At 43.8% G+C, this 17,640-nt stretch overlaps 1 protein-coding gene across 1 annotated transcript; it reads left to right on the top strand.

Moving 5' to 3' along the window:
* The first annotated feature begins 459 nt into the window (after nucleotides 1-459).
* LOC128589785 (small cysteine and glycine repeat-containing protein 7-like) lies at nucleotides 460-777 on the top strand. The gene has a single exon (XM_053596479.1). The coding sequence runs from the start codon at nucleotides 460-462 to the stop codon at nucleotides 775-777; it is 318 nt and encodes a 105-aa protein (XP_053452454.1).
* Nucleotides 778-17,640: the final 16,863 nt, after the last annotated feature.

Consider the following 17,640-nt stretch of genomic DNA (forward strand, 5'->3'; position numbering starts at 1 on the left):
TGATCACTGAAACAATGAAGATGATGCTTAAATATTTCAGGTATTTGTGTAATTCAGTAGATACCTATCTGATGCTTACAATATGTTGGGTACTATTTTAATTCTGGAGCAAAAAATGTATACACATTGGGGTTTTTAGGAACACAAACCTCTTAGAAGGGTGTCCTAATCCAAATATAGATTTAAGAGACTAGGGAAGGTTAGATTTAGCAATATTAACCAGTCAAGAGATCAACAAGGAAGGGCATAAGATGACTCACGAGATGTCCCTTGGGAATTGAGATAAACAATAACAAGGAACACCCCTGTGTGTTCTGGGCCTGGCTTGTTGGAGATGGTATATAAGGGCCTCCCCCCCAGAAGGGGGCATCTCACCTCCCTCACCTCTCCTGAGTCCTCCCTCCTCACCTCTGCTGAGTCCTCTCTCCTCACCTCTCCTGAGTCCTCTCTGCTGACACCATGGGTTGCTGTGGCTGTGGAGGTTGTGGTGGTGGCTCTGGCGGCTGCGGTGGCAGCTGTGGTGGCTGCGGTGGCTGTGGTGGCGGCTGCGGTGGCTGTGGCGGCTGCACCAGCTGCAGATGCTACCGCGTGGGCTGCTGCTCCTCCTGCTGCCCCGGCTGCCGCGGCTGCTGTGGGGGGTGCTGCAGCACGCCCGTGATCTGCTGCTGCCGCCGCACCTGCTGCTCGGGCGGCTCTTGTGGCTGTGGGAAGGGCTGTTGCCAGCAGAAGTGCTGTTGCCAGCAGCAGTGCGGCTGTAAGAAGCGGTGCTGCCGCTAGGGGGCGCCCGGCTGTGGGTGTGTCTTGGGGGCTCCCGCGCTGTTGGTAAGTTTACCGTCTGCAGGTGCAGCCAGGAGGCACCTTGTGCCCCTTGCGAAGACTTTCCTTCATCCCATCCTGTCTGCTGTTGCTGTCTTCCTGTCACCTGGTGTTTGGGGCACGTTCCTCCTTGGTTCTCAGGCTCTGCAGCTCTGGTAATTGCTTCTATTTTTAAGGTGGTCACACGGACCATCTCATAGGCCGTCATTCAACGACAAAGATGGGGGGACATCCTGATTATGGAGCTCCACAAAATGGCATTTTTTTTTTACTGATTTTTTTCTTGGAACTCTTTTCTATCTATGCATTAGATTCTCTTGTCTGTACCACGTATACGCTGTCCTTTCTGTGCCCATAGATGCTCTTTTAATTTTTTTTTAACTTTTAATAATGTATGGTCTTTATTATTGCTCTCTAATTTTGATTACACCAACCAAAAAGTATTTTTTTCCCTTTTGTGGTAAGCCACCCATATTTTTGTTACTTTTAAAAAATTAATACTTAACAGGTTTACGTAATTTGGAGGTATGTTATGATAAATTCATATACTGTGTAATAATCAAATCGGGGCAATTGGGATATCCATTACCTTAAATGTTGATTTTTTTTCCCCTCTATGCTGAGAACATTCAAATTATTCTCTACTAGCTGTTTTGAAAACTGTACTTGATTATTTTTTATTATTGTCACTCTACTGCATTATTGAATATTAAGTCTTATTCTATCTAGTTGTATTTTTGTGCCCATTAATCAATCTCTTTTCATCTACAAATTTCTTAATAAAACATAAAAATAAACTCTAAACAGTTTCCTTTGGTTTTATCTTTAAATAATAGATATTTTTGTTAAACTACCAATAATTATGATTTTTCCATGCTTGAAACCATCAAGGATACACACATAATTATGTCCCTGTGTGATTTACAATTTATCCATTCACGAGTAACCAGGAATACAAGGTGGAATAATAATAAACATTTTTAAAGGTCTCGTGGCCTGTCACGGGCAGGAGGGGCGCTGTGTCACTGGGTGGGGAGTGGGTACAATTGAGAAGAGCTGGAGTAGCTTCCATGGGAAAGGGACATCCTGAGTGTGTTTTGAAGAATTCGTAATGTTTTGACAAGTGGAGATGATTGGGGCAGATAGTCCAAGAAGAAGAGCAAAAAAAGTGAGAATAGAAAAGTCTGAGGCCATGCTCGGCCTCTAGCGAGCCCTGAGAGTGTGAATGGAGGTTGTTAGAAGTCAGCAGGGAGAGGGGCGGAGGCCTGCACTGTGCCAGGCTGTGGGTTTCAGAACAACAACAGCAGCAGCCACCAGCAGTCACAGAGCCCTCAAAAGCCAGGCTTTCTTCTAAGCACTCATCCCACACGCACATGCCATTACAGCCTTGGGCAGGAGCCTCATTATCACGCCTGTTACACAGAGAAGGAGGATGCGGCACTCAGAGGTCATTGAGTAATTTGTTCACAGCACACAGTTGCTGCTGGTGGAGCTGTCTCAAGCAGTAATGCCACAGGCCAGAGGAAGCTTTTGGGAGGGGACCCTGCACTGGGCAGCAATGGACAGAACTAAGCAGCCCGTGGAGAGAAAGGAAGCTGTGTCAGTCATCCTGGGAAAAGCCACAGAGGACTGAGACAACAGCAGAGCGGAGTGGAGATGTCCCCACGGAAGTGAAGGGCACAGTAGGAACTCCAGAAAGGAGGGCCGTGTCTGCTACCACAGGCCAGATGACAGTGGTGATCTAACAATACCCGGTGGCATGTATTCTTCTTTTTTAGAGATTTGGGAAATAGTTCATGGAGGCCTATTTTAAAATTTATGCCAAATATGGGAGACAACAAGATGAGGAAGCGCCATTATTATTACTCTTAGGTGTGGAGCGAAAGGAAATTTATAACCGAAAAGCCCTGTCTAATGAAGGCACAGAACTGCCTCAGAAATCACCCCAATCCTGGCCCTGGTGTGTCCTGGCAGGTGCAGCCTGACATGGTCATTTTCAAAAGAGCAGGTCTGCTTGATTTGCTGTATCAGCGTGACCCGAGAAAAGATCTGTGCTTGAAAAAATTGATTTTGGGGATCTACTTATCTAACCTTGATCTTTTGTATTGATTTGATGGAGAACATTTGGATGCAGATTATAGACCAACAATATACTTTATTTATATTGATCGCAGGGCTTGACACACATTCACCAATCCATGATGTACAAATGGTATGTATATTACCATAAAACATGATACATGTGTTATACATGTTTTATGTGTATTACTCACACTCATTATAGTAAGCTTACGTTACTGATGGCATTCATTCATATAGTTATGCATATGTTGCTTACATATAACACAGATACATACGTGTCAGGTTATATATGTGTTACATATGTTGCACACAATATTTATACACCCCTGTATACATATGTGTTTATGCCTCTGCACAATACAAATATATGTTCTTAGAGTCTGAAATTTATGACTCAACACATAATTGTGTAAAATGTAGTAATCTGTGGAACATATGTTCTCTCAAACACCTGTTCTGGGTGTGAAGGTTTGTCTCCACTTCACCAGGTCGGTTCCTTCCCGATCTGCGGGTTAAGTGTGATTTCTGCTGCTTCTACCACCCAGGTTCGCACAGGTTAGGGTGTTCCCCCCAAAAACCCTTTAGATACTTCAGTCCAGCCAAAGCAAAGACATACAGATCTTCTGCCTGTACTTATGCAAAGAATATCCTTGGATTGTGTGTGTGTTCTGGCCCGCTCGGGAGGAGGGGGTAAGTAAGGGCGGGTGTGTGGTGTGGGAAGGTGGGCAGTGCACAAACGATGGCTGGTGTGCCCTGGGATGTTGAAAGATGAGATGTGGTTTATATTGATTTTTCTTTGAACTTGACACCTGCCTCTCTTTATTTTTAAAGGTAAAGGTAGCAAAGATGCCCAAAGTTGAAATAAAATCTTGTTGACTTGCTGGCGTATTCTGCGATCCAGGTTCTCTTAACAGGAGGGTGTCTTCAGACCTTGGCAGGACCAGCATGGCATCTTCAATCTAGCCTACATTTTCAGTTGATTCAAATAATGATTGCTGCTTTTATTTTGGTTAGACTACTTGAGCTAGAATCAGACAATATTGAGCTAAACCTCCTCCGATAAAAGCATAGTATTTTAATATTTTGTTTTTATTTATATTAGATGAATTTCAAAGGTCACTTACCGAGAAATATAGTATGACACACTACTAGTGATTTAGTGATTTCATAACTAACCTTTTGTAAGTACATCATCCCCCAAGGGGATCTCTTGTATTAGTTTGCTAGGGCAGCCATAACATTCGGATTCTTCTCTCTACTAGCTGTTTTGCAAAATGTAATCAATTATTGTGTACTATTGTCATCTACTGATTTATTGAATATTAGGTCTTATTTTTTCTATCTAACTGTATTTTTGTACCCATTAATCAATCTCTCTTCCTTTAAAAATTTCTTAATAAAATGAAAAAATAAACTCTGAACAGTTTCCTTTAATTTTATCTTTATGTAATAGATATTTTCATTGAACTACCATTAACTGTCATTTTCTGTGGTTTGAGGATATCTAGTCAGGGTAGGTTAAGAATAGGCTCATTTTGGTAGTTTGTTGTTGCTGTTTGTTTTTAAATAAATCGATCATTTCTGGCCTGTCTTACTGCCTTGTTTGGGGTTGGTAGCCTGAACCACTGTTTGAGATGCACGTACCTCTGGGTCTCCCTCTGGTCCTGCTGAGTTTCCATGCAGACCTAAGGTGCGGTGCCAAAGGCGTGAGTGCTCCAAGGAGCAGACACCCATGGGCTTTGTGAGCTGTGGCTGTGTTCTTCTCTCATTCCATTCTTCTTTAACTTTGACATGGTCAATGAGGAATGGAATGATGGTTTTAATATGGATATTAGCATTTATCCTTTGAAATTCGGGGTCATTCACAGGCTTCTGTGCCTGTCCTGAGCACGACTGGCAAGTCCTTATGTGATTTAGTCCTGGGCTACCAGCTCCTAGTGAGCCACTCTACACTGAGTTCCAGCTGGTCTGTTCTTAATCCTCCACACCTCAGGGCCTTTGCACCTGCTGTTCCATCTGCTTAGAGCACATTTTCCCCGGATCTTGCTCTTCTGGCCCCTTATCATCTCTCAGTCGCTCTTAGTTTATATCTACTTTTATGTGGGATATTATTTTCTTTCTTTCTTTCTTTCTTTCTTTCTTTCTTTCTTTCTTTCTTTCTTTCTTTCTTTCTTTCTTTCTTTCTTTCTTTCTTTCTTTCTTTCTTTCTTTCTTTCTCTCCTCACAGATGCATTCTGCCATTTTTATTGTCACTGTTGCACTTGTCACATACTGACAATGTGTATATTTGCCTGTATGATCTGTTTTCGTCCATAGTCAGTGTAAATGTCATAAAAGTCTGCTGGTTTGGTGCTATAGCCTCAGGGCTGAGACTAGCCCATGGCAATCAATACAAATTAGCAGAATGAAAAACAAACTAATGTGGGTGGACTAATGTCTGCAGAGTGTAGGCTTAAAAGCCTATATGCTCTGTGCCCAAGTGGCCTGAGAAAAGCAGTTTAGATTTCTCGCTGCCCTAGGTTTCATTGTAGGCCTGGCGACCTAGGATTGTGGCCGTTAAGCCTGGGGGCCTTGGAGCCAAAACTCTACTCCCAGAGATACCGCCCAGACGCTGATGTATGCAAGTCATGTAATCAATACGCTGAATAGCCTCCGGACCAAAAGTGAGTTACTAAGTTTCTGCCCTAAGGTTGTTGTGGGTTTCCAGAGATTTTAAGGAACAATCTACTCTTTTTTTATTGTGGTCTTGTGGCTTATCAGCTCACAAGCAAAGCAACTAACCTATGACTCATGTGATGGTTGTTTTGGGTTAGAAAAATGTATATTAGTTAATCAGCAGGTACCAAGAAAAAGTTTTTTTTTTTTTGTAGAGACAGAGTCTCACTTTATGGCCCTCGGTAGAGTGCCGTGGCCTCATACAGCTCACAGCAACCTCCAACTCCTGGGCTTAAGCGATTCTCTTGCCTCAGCCTCCCGAGTGGCTGGGACTACAGGCGCCCGCCACAACGCCCGGCTATTTTTTTGGTTGCAGTTTGGCCGGGGCCGGGCTTGAACCCGCCACCCTCGGTATATGGGGCCGGCGCCTCACCGACTGAGCCACAGGCGCCACCCCCAAGAAAAAGTTTTTAATCGGATTTTACCGTATGTTTTGTAAAGCTATTGTGTGATTATAGATCAACAGTGTGTACGTGACTGGCTGGAAATAAAGAATATCGCTACTTGCCGTCATGGCCTTGTAGCCGTTTCTTGCGCTCACACCATTTCAGGAGTGGGCTTTACACCTGTGAGGCCAGTCACTCCAGGATCCCTCGCGCAACAGGAGAGACTGGGGTGAGCACTGCTATTTCCCAGCCTTTCAACACCAACACCCTGGTGTGGCCTTCAAGACCTTCCCAATCTAACGTCGATCTTTTTTTGAACTCAGTTTTTAAAATTTCCTTTCATTCAAACCATTACATGGACTCCTGTACTTTCCCCGCCATTTCTGCTTTTTAGAATCTGCTGTTTGTTTCTCTACCTGCTACCGCCGTGTCATCTCCCTGTGGCATGGGGTGCCAACGTCTCCAGGCACCGGATACCATGTGGTCTTGTGGTTCAGCTTTAGGGGTCAGTTGGAGTCCAGGAAAGGGCCCTGGCGGGTGAGCATGAAGCGATTGGTGAAGAGGATCAGGGCTGCTCTTGCTACTGTCCCCATCTGGTGACTTAGGTCAGCGTGGGGGTGGAAGGTGTGAGCCTTCTCTGGGTTCAACAGCCTATACATTTCTTTTCTTTTTCAAAACTTACTCCCAGGAAATGTTTGATAGCAGAAATTGGTTATTAAAACCTCTGTAAATATATTTAGGGTGACAGGTGCCAGACAAATTTTTATTTAATATTTCACTCTTAATTGGGGAGCTGTTTACCTCAGAGGACTGTCAGCTGTGTTACTAGTTGGGGCAGGAGCATTCTGGTGATGTTTTGCAAGAGTCTTGATATAGAAAGGAAAAGTGGCCAAATGGATAGCATGAAGAATGTTAATGCACTTGAATAATTGTTAATGCAAAATAAAGGTTAATAGCATACTAGGTAATCATTCCCCACTTCTGTGCTAACCCTTTGGCACATGGCACCAGAGAGTAAAGTGCACTAGATCCAGGAAAGGGCAAAGTTTAATAAGTGGCTCTAATCCATCGTGATAGACATTTCCCAAGACTCTGTTTTCACAGCGAGGAGAATGGCTTCTTAAATGATTAATACACTCGATAGCTACTGTTCTTTGTCTTCTATGAGCATGTGGTATTTTGTTGAATATGTGTGGATGTGTGTTTATGCCTCATAACTCAAACATTAACAAATAACGCAGACGCATTCTTGTTTTCTTTTCTCACACTTAGCTTCATCTCACTTGTTTCTGGGGGAACCTGCTGAACCGGGATGGTTCTTGCAGCACATATATGTGATGTGGGCACCCCGCACCTTTCATCCAGGCTCTGACCAGGCCCCGCCCCTGCTCAGCTTTGTAATCAGACAGGATCAGGCACATTCACGGTAGCATGGCCATGGACTACACATTTCCTTATTCAAGACATACCTAGTTTTTAAGTTAATCTGCCAGATCCCAAAGTGGAGAACTGAATTAAGCCCAGACAGACAAAATCTATTTAGGAAGGACAGAGAAGGATAAGATCAGCCAAGAGCAGCCAAAAAAATTTTAAAAAAGATGGGATCTCGAGAGAAGAGAGCCAGACTGAGTTCTTTGGGAATTTGGGGGTAGTTTTGAGAGCCTGGGAAGTGATTAGGACCTCTACCACACTCCGGTGGGGAGGAACCCTCGGGAGTTTGTGGGGCGAAGATGCCCAGGACTCCCTGCTCTGGCTCCTACAATTTGCTTTCCATTTTGAACTTTACTAAGAACTGCAGTGAAGCTTCATGTTGGTTGTTGCTTTTTCCTTGGATAACCATGATTTTGAGCCAAACCACAAGTCAGCACAGCTTTACAAAAGATGCACACATCTGTCTGTCTACCACTCTGCCTAAGTTTGCATTAATTTTATATGGCAAAAATAGATCATGGTACTGGAGAAACTTAATCTAGAACTGAACAGAGTAGAAAGAAAAAGCCCACGGTGGGTCTCATCACTTGAACACAAGCACTTTTACATTTGGTGGCCGCACTTGTAGGATTTTTTAAATGTGTCTATGAATGTACTTAATATTTGCAAAGTGAGACTGAAGTTCTGTACACTGTGTACTTCTATGCAACTTGCTCTTTTCACATATTCAGTGATGCCTGTCACTTCAATGGCCTACACATTCCTTTTGAACAATCCTTGAAAAGCTTTCCATTTTGTAGGCTTACCCCAGTTTATTTAACTACGTCACCAATAATGAGCATTTAGGTTGTGTCTGGGTTTTTTTATATTGTTATCAATGCTCCAGCAAGCATCTGTGAACATACACACTTATAGATTCTATCAGGAGCCAGCCCTAAAGAAAAGACTTGGCTATGTGTGTTCTGTAGTGTTTGCCAGCGACGGCCCTACCCCAGTGTCATAAATAGGGTTCTAGAGACCTCTGCGTCATTGAAAAGTATTCCTCCAAAACCACAGCATATGGTTTTAAGTTATTTCAGTAATTTCCTCTTCTACCATTATTCATTATTTGAATGGAGAAATAAAAAAAATGTACAACATGAGAACATTATTCTCTGTCCTATAATCCATTCGTTAGTCGATATGTTATTTCTCCTGCTAGCTAGATAAAAGACATAGCTGCTGGCTTATCTCCTTCAAGTGATAGGACAATGTGTTTCCCTTAAACAGTAAAATGCAGGAAAGAGCAATGGTCCCGGGAAACTAATTTTTTGTCTATATATTCCAAAGTGCTTGTTAAGCCTTTTTCTTATGTCTAAATTCAGAACTGCTACAAATGAGCTTATTTTCAACCCTGTTACCTTGACTTTAAGGAGATACATTATAATCTACTTTGCAATTATAGCAATACAGACCAGTTATGTCTAATATTTATAGATCTCTTTATGCTTTAGAAAAATTCTTTCACAGCGGTAAGTGAGGATATGCCTCTAAAGGTAAACTAATAGCATTATATTCAGAATAGACCAATTAGGCAATTTTCATTTATACTCAAAGCAGTAATGTAAATTCTCATTAGGAGAAGCTCCTTAGAGATTTAAATATAGTCAATATAATGGATTCTATACGCGCCCTATTTCATAGAGATCATGGTCAGCTGTAATTCACCACATTGGACTGTGCTTAGATTCTTTTTTTGTAACTCAACATAATTTCCTAAGCTTTTTTTTTTTTTTTTTTTTTTGAGACAGAGTCTCATTATGTTGCCCTCAGCAGAGTGCCATGGCCTCACAGTTCACAGCAACCCCAAACTCCTGGGCTTAAGTGATTCTCTTGCCTCAGCCTCCCAGGTAGCTGGGTCTACAGTCGCCCGCCATGGCGCCTGCCACAATGCCCAGCTTTTTTTGTTGTTATTGTTGCAGTTGTTATTGTTGTCTTAGTTGGCCAGGGCTGGGTTCAAACCCGCCAGCCTCGGTGTATGTGGCCAGTACTCTACCCACTGAACTACAGGCGCCGCCCAATGTCCTAAGCTTTTGATGTCAAATCTCTTTATTTCTGGAGAAAAAAATAAAGGATGTATTTACATAAAACTGAAGGCTATCTTTATTGAAAAATGAATCAACTTGTTCTAAATACATGAAAATCCTTTCATAAAAGTTCGACACCAGCACCAACAATTGAGACCGTGTGACAATTTCTTATCTTTTTTCAAGAACACAATACACTGTGTTATTAACGACAGCCACCGTGTCGTACAATCTATCTCTACAATTTCTCTTATAAACAACATGCAACAGAAACAGATAGGAAAAATATTTAATATTTTTATTAAAACATTAATAAAGATCTTAAAAGATCCAAAATTTTGTAGATTTTTTAAAAGTTTCAGGATATTGCTGGGGTGCACACGTTTGGTTACATAACTTGCTTTTGCACATTTTAAATCCAAGTTACAAGTGTGCCTTTTCCCTAAAATGTGTGCAATGCACCAGTTAGGTGTGAATTAACCTAACTCGTCTATACTCCCCCCTTACTTCATTCCCGTTGAGTTTTACTTCCAGTTGTGCACGTAAATCCAATTTAAATAGTTTATTTAATGTATAATAATGGTCTTGTGAGTCCAGTTTGAAGTTGCATACATAGGATATTTATAAGAATTAAATTCACTTCTGTTCTCTGTCATTTTTGCCATAGTAGACTCCTTTGTGCAAGAAATATTAGTCATTAAAAAAAGCTAAGAGTCAGTTAATAGACAGACGTGTTACGGTCTTGTCATTTGCCCTAATGGACTGAACCACCATCAGACTTCATAATTGTAGTTGAGGAATAAAACCTGAATATTTTTCCACAAAAGAAGAAAAAAAGGCAAAGGGTTTGAATACCTAGAGCGTGTAATACAAATGGCCAGGAAACTTCTCAAATAATGTGGAGAATGCAAAAGCCTAAGCAAAGTATTAGAAGACTCCTGTGAAGTGGACTCTCCGTCACTTCTGTTCAAACGTGAGAGATTTGTCAGTCTGCTGGAAGAAACAGATACTTAGAAAATTGTGGCATAACAACAGGTAACTTGTAATGAGCTTAATGAGGTCTGAGAGTTTTTCATACATCAGCTCATATAAGCCACACAAAAATCCTATGAAATAAATTCTGTTACTATCTCAATTTTATAGATAAAGAAAACGAGGCAGACAGAAACATAGACGTTTCAGAGCTTGCCCTTGAATTTAGGCAGCTGGGCTCCGCGTGGAGGTTTAAACTCTGACCTCTGCTTCCACCTGGTGGCTAAGTGTTGTAAGTGCAACAATAAAGGTGCGTCAGGGCCAGCATATCTGTATGTGGCTCCCTGGAAGATGGGAACTTACAGCAGAAATTAAGAATGTTGGTCTGGAAGTCATTCCAGGCAGAGACCATGAAAAGAAGGAAGCATTTATACCAACATGCGTGGGGAAACAAGAGGAAAGTGGAACGTGATAAGAGATGGAGTGCACAGGTCAGCCTGGGGGAGGCTGCCTCGACCTACCTGGTCAGGGGCTTGGGCTTTATTCCGATCCGGGTGGGAAACCACGGAAGAGCTTCTCCTCACAGCAGTGCGGTGGGGGAGAGCCGCACTTTCTATACATTTCCTGGTGGCTGCCAGGTAGGTGATCTGACACAGGCTGATACAGGGTGGCCAGAATGAGACAGTTCCGGAGGGATGGACCGGGTCGGAGCGCCGGCATAGTTAGGTGGCAAAGGTGGAAGGACATGGGGGCGGATGTGAGGCTGGAGAGCTGATCTGGCTTGTGGCCTGAGCACTGAGGTTGATGATGGGAAATGAACAAAATGCCAGAGAAGCGGGCTCGGGACACGAAGAAAAAGACCTCGGTACCAAAGTTCATTCGCTCTTTCTTCAGCTCTGCAGCAATGATCTTCAGCTCGGGGTGGTGTTGCCCCACTTACCCCTCCAGGAGACATTTGGCAAGGTCTGGAGACAGTTTTGTCCGTGGATGGCGCTAGAGGATGCAGCTAGACGTCCTTCCACCCGTCCCAGGACAGGCCCCCACCCAGAAGGGCAGTCAGACCGTCGGGCCCCCAGGGCAGCAGCGCACCCGAGTGCGGCTGAGGCTCAGCTGTGTGGGTCAGAGTCCCGTCCGGTCCCCTTTTCCAGCTTCTTTTACAGAAGCAAGGCCAGAAACAGGCGTTCTGGTCGATTCCCAGGGGGTCCATACAGGCCTCTTGCCCGCGATGGGACAGGGCCGCCTTCATCCCAGGCGGGGTCCCTACTCCACGGGACGGGCCTCCAGGCTCCTTGATGCGGGAACTGCTTTCTGCAGCCCACAGGAGGTCACTGTCACGGTTCAGGGACGTCCAAGGATAAGGCTGGAGGCTAAAGGACTATGAGGCCCCCTTAAGCAGGGATTCGTTTGCTCTCAGGGTAAACACATGTTTTCCTTCTGTACCGGCTTTCAGAGCTGCAGCCTCACACACTGGCCGGGAGCTCCTCCACCCCCAACTGCCCCCGCCACTGCCGATACTGCGATGGAGATGGAAGGTTGGGGTTAATTAAACATGGAGTGTGGTTACTTTCAATTTAAAAGGATGTTTGAGAATAACAAACCATTTCACATCTTGAGAGAGAAAGGCTTTCTCACCCGTGCAGACGCAGGTGTGTGGCTTGGACGGCAGGTGTATGTATGGTGTTCGCCAAATTTCGCCAGTTACCGCAGCACCCGCTTCACAGCCTCTCAACACCATTTTCTGTCTGAGCACCGGCAGTCTCAGCTCCAGCTTCTGCCAGGGTGAAAGGCAGTTATCCACTGGGCCTCCGTGGGCGCGACCAGGGGAGTTAGGAAGCTTGGGGCCCACAACCGAATCCTTGGGTACACTTGGCTGCTGTAGGGTGAGGGTAGCCCCCGTGGCACGGGTTGAACAAAACAGAGCTTGGAGACCAGAGGTGGCTCTTGTTCTTTGGCACCCCATGATCAATTCTGAACACTGGGTCCCACAGGCCTTCTGGGGGTCTCACAGCCGGGTTTGCCCTGAGAATGTGCACGGGTCAACCATAGGCTCCTCCTGACTGCGAGTCCTCTGTCCCTGCCCCGGCTCAGGCCCTCACTCTGGCTGTCCCGGGACTGCAGGCCTGTGGGCTCTGACTCCTGCCCTGCCTTCAAGGGAACTCAGACTAAAATAGCAAATATGGAAACATAGAGATAGTTTCCACCAAAAATTCATGCTTAGGAATATAAAGGAAAATGAATATGCATTTAAATATGAAGCACTATCTCAACTATGTAAAAATATACGTGTGTGTGTTTAAGTGTGAATGTGCATAGGTTAAAAAAATTAGGAAGAGGCGGCGCCTGTGGCTCAGTCAGTAAGGCGCCCGCCCCATATACCAAGGGTGGCGGGTTCAAACCCGGCCCCGGCTGAACTGCAACCAAAAAATAGCCGGGCGTTGTGGCGGCTACTCGGGAGGCTGAGGCAAGAGAATCGCTGAAGCCTAGGAGCTGGAGGTTGCTGTGAGCTGTGTGATGCCACCGCACTCTACCGAGGGCTATAAAGTGAGACTCTGTCTCTACGAAAAAAAAAAAATTAGGAAGAACAACCCATGACCCTCCCTTTCCCTCTTTCCACCCCCTGGACAAAGATAATCCCAAGGCAACCTAAAAAAAGGAGAAAAAAAAAAGTGTGCCACACACCTACCTCTTGGGGACGGGTCACAGTTACAAGAGGGACTTTACCTAACAACTGCAATCAGTGTAACCTAATTCTTTGTACACTCAATGAACCCCAAACAATTAAAAAAAAAAAAAAAGGAAAAAGGAAAAAGAATCCAAATATCCTTTGCTGAGAATAAGCTATTAGGTATCTTGACACAAAAAAATCATACCAAGAAATTCCACTGGTTGTTTTTCATTTTAAAAGGAACACATATTTACTGTGGAAAAATAAGTAAATAGAAAAACCACAAAGAATGAAATTAAAACCAACTTAATTTTAGCCTCCTGAGAGACCATCAAGAATTTTCTGTTTCCTCAGGGCTGGTTCACATAAGTGATTATTTCACTTAATCCCCAAATCCAACCACCTGAGTGCTGCTTTCGATTTTTGGTTATTTTCTTTTTGGAGGAAGTTCCTTACAGATTTCTAGGCCTGAAGATGAAATCAGTCAAAGCTGCCTAACAGGGCTGGGATCCGGAGTCTTGGGTGTGCAGGAAGATGACGATGTTGGAAAGGCTGGAGTGTGAGGAGAATAAGCCCACTCCTCTTCGACACAGTTTTGCCAAATGGAAAGAATCAGCCTCCCTCTTCCCCTGCCCCACTAAACTCTGTCATTTGTCATAACTTTGAAGCTGCCACAGCAAACACTTCCTTTGTCACTCTGCTCACATGAAGGACTGTCACTGGGGAGAGCTCCTGGTGAGATGGTCTTGCCTTGGAAGTCTGCCCTCCTGAGCATTTGACACTGTTATTTTAGGTTGACAAGGTTGGGTGTGCTGATCAGCAACCCTTATGAGAGTTCTTGGCTGAGACAGGAAGGTAGCTTAGGGTGGGCTTAGATCAGGGAGCTGTCCTATGGTGCTAACTACAAGGCAAGGGGAGGTCTCAAAAAGAACTAACCTGGCCAACACTTTGATCTGGAACTTCTTGCCTCCAGAACTGTGAGAAAATAAATCTCTACTGTTTAAACCAACCAATCTGTGTTATTTTGTTATGGCAGCTCCAGCATCTTTACAAAATGATAACTCGTGGTAATAGTGAATATGTTTCTTATCTAGATTCTAAGTCACTTAATGCCTCAGATTTCTTCCTATCAACAGTGTAGCTCATGGAAATTTATTGCCATAAAACCTTTTCAAGTTAGTAACAAGGTTTCCTATGAAATTTGCAAAGGCAGGTGATTTAATGCAAGGGTGAACAGATCATGGTGCATGGGCCAAATCTGACCTGGCCCCTGTTTTTTTGTACTCCTGAGCTAAGGCTGGTTTCTGCATTTTTAAATGATTGGAACAAATAAGGCAATAAAATTCATGATATGAATGTGCATGAAAATTATGTGCAATTCAAATTTCAGTCTTATTGAATTTTATTGGAACCCAGACATGTCCCCTCACTTACTTATCCTCTGTGGGTGCTTCTGGGCTGCAATGGCGGGGTTGAGTAGCTGTGACAGGCGTCATGTGGCTGCAAAATGGAAAACGTTTGCTGACCCTTGATTTGAGGGTAAGTCAATGACTGCCAGATGATTTTCTCCAGAAGGTTGTTTTCTTCCACAGACCACAAGGCCTCAGGACAGAGGCAGGAGAGATGTGTTGAGCTCAGGTAGAAATTAATCACACTTACCACCCATATTAGTTTCCTCTTGCCACTGTACCAAATAACCACAGTTCAGTGGCTTGAAATAGCACGCAGTTAATCTCTTTCAGTTCCAGAGTCCAAAAGTGCAGTATCAGGCTCTCTGGGCTAAATGAAAGCATCAGCACGGTTGGCTGTCTTTGGAGGTTCCCGGGGAGAATTTGCTCCCTTGCCTTTTCTAGTTTCTGGAGGCCCTGTGCATCCCTTGACTCATAACCCCTTCCTCAAACCACTCTAGCTTTGGCTTCCATTGTCACGCCTGCTACTTCCTCTCCTGTAGTCAAATTTCATTTGTCTCCATCTTCCAAAGACACTTGTGTACATTTAGGGATCCTTCTGATGATCTGGGATACTATTTCCATCCCCAAATCCTTAATCGCATCTGCGAAATTCCATTTGCCATGTGAGGTAACATTCCCAGGTTCCAGGGATGTGGACCTAGATATCTTTGGGGTCCATTCTTCAGCTGACCACAGCACCTGCTCCTTTAATACAAAATGGATGACTCGGAGGACCATGTATAATATTTGCAAAATATAAGGTCCATATAACTACCCTAAAAGCAAAGGTTTCAGATTGAGAGAGTGTTCTTTGGTCAAAGCAAATGCTTCCTCTAGAATTCGTGAGAAATTCAATCTGTTAGCAAATAAAACATTTACTTTCTAAAAATACATTTTATTTGAATAGCACCTTTATATTATAATTCATATTTTAACTTTGTGTGTTATTACAATAAATATTGCTGTGATGACTTCCTCTAAGTTTCCCCAGAAATGGATTACAGGTATTTTCCTTAGAGTTTCCTCATTTCTGTAACTTCCCATCTTTAACTGGTCACAAATCCATTGAGCTTTGGCCCATGTCTAAGTTCTCTTTTGTCTGTGAGTGTTACTGCAGGGAACATGATTCTGCTGAGAAATGACTACTAGATGTTGGAGGAGTGTTTCAGCTTCTCCATGTTGGCAACAGTTTACGTCCCAGAGAATGGTTGAATGCCTAATGCAGGCAGAGGCACGTTTTACAGGGGGTATATTTCATTTCTCCAGTCCTCACATGAATAGCAGACGACCTAGCTCAAATGCTAACCAGCTGAGGGAGTGGAGCTGTTCACCGGCCTTTGGTTCCTCATTACAAAGTGAAGAATTATGCTAGCTTATCTGTAAGGTCCCCTCCTTCTTGCCTATGCTGGAAGTCTATCTTTAAAGGTTTCACCTTCTGAGGCATTCTTAAGGCCCCTGTCTAGGTTGTTACCTCCTAGAGACCTCCAGAGCAGCAATAACCTTCAAAGTACAAAGCAAACAAACAAAACCACAAAACAAAAGAAGGAAGAGAGAATTTGAAAGTCACCGGCATCGTGCTTATTTCCTTCTTGGTCTATGTGACAAAAGAGGGGATGTCATGGTGTGGAAATGAAGTTTGCACTTTTCAGCCACCTGGCCAAGGCTGCAAACCACAGTCCTCCCCACCAGCCAAACTCTGAACCGCCATTCACTACCCATGTGCCCGGATGCCTGTGTGTGTGGTGTGAGCTTGGACTGCTCTGTGCCTGAGGCTCTCACTCAGTCTGCTAAATGGGGCTCACCCAGGTTACTGCCCTTCTTCCCCAAGGATTGGGACAGTGTCAGGGCGTCCCTGGCTGGGGTGCCTTTGTATGGTCACCTCTCACTCCTTCCCCTACTCTGCCTAATGCCCAAGTTGCTGTTGCTGTATAAGGTAACAGAGCTTAGCTGTCTCTTTTGTCCCTTGTCCTTGCTTCATGGTGATTTTAGCCACTGACCATGATGTTTTTCAGACCAAAACAGTTCCTTTTCTGAGTATTTCTCCCATCAGGTGTTAACTAATGACCTGCTTATTCTCTGCATTTTTACTTGTCTTCTAATACCAAAGGGACAGGGGGAAGGGGAAGAGGACCCTGGGCTTAACTAGGAGTCTGTTCTTGCTTTGAAAACCCTCCCTTTCTCTGAACCAAATAGTGCAAAATAAATAGTTTTTAAAGTAATAAGTGAGCGGTAGTTTTTCAGTAATAGGTAATTAGTATCTGCAGTTCCTCTTTCGGCCTTCTTCTTGTCTTCATGAATGCCGTGTCTTTGAAAATAATGATGAATTATTTTTATCCTTTCTCCACATCTAACATTTTGCCTTTTTCATCCGATGTGAAATGTGCAAAAAGAAGTTTATGCATTACCTGAAAGAGCGTCAGATCTAGTGTTAGGAGACCTGGATTGCTGTCGTGATTGCCCAATCACTAGATAACTCACCCTGGCAAAGTCACCCGGCAGATCTGGGTCCCACCTCATTATCTGAGACAAGAGAGGCTGTGCGAGATGACCTCTAAAGCTTCTGTTAAAATACCACTGAATTCTAAGTAGATCACTTTTCACAGTAGATTTTTCCACATTTAAATCGACCTTAGAAAGACTTTCTTTAAAAGGAGGCAAGTCAGTTTTAACCAAAGACTCATCATTCCCTTTCCTATATGTTTAGGTGATGCATTTTTTAATTTAATTTTGCTTATTTTTATTTATTTTGTTTGAGACAGAGTCTCACTATCTCACCCTCGGTAGAGTGCTGTGGTGTCACAGCTCAAAGCAACCTCAAACTCTTGGGCCTAAGCAATTCTCCTGCCTCAGCCTCCCCAGTAGTTGGGACTACAGGTGCCCACCACGACATCCTGCTTTTTTGTTGTTGCTGTTGTTGTAGATGTCATTGTTGTTTGGCAGGCCCAGGCCAGGTTTGAACCGGCCAGCCCCGCTGTATGTGGCTGGTGCCCTAACCGCTGAGCTACAGGCGCTAAGCCCCATTTTTTAATTTTAAAAATCAAAGTCCTGATATAAAT

Source organism: Nycticebus coucang, chromosome 7, assembly GCF_027406575.1.
Source record: "Nycticebus coucang isolate mNycCou1 chromosome 7, mNycCou1.pri, whole genome shotgun sequence".
Classification (NCBI taxonomy): domain Eukaryota; kingdom Metazoa; phylum Chordata; class Mammalia; order Primates; family Lorisidae; genus Nycticebus; species Nycticebus coucang.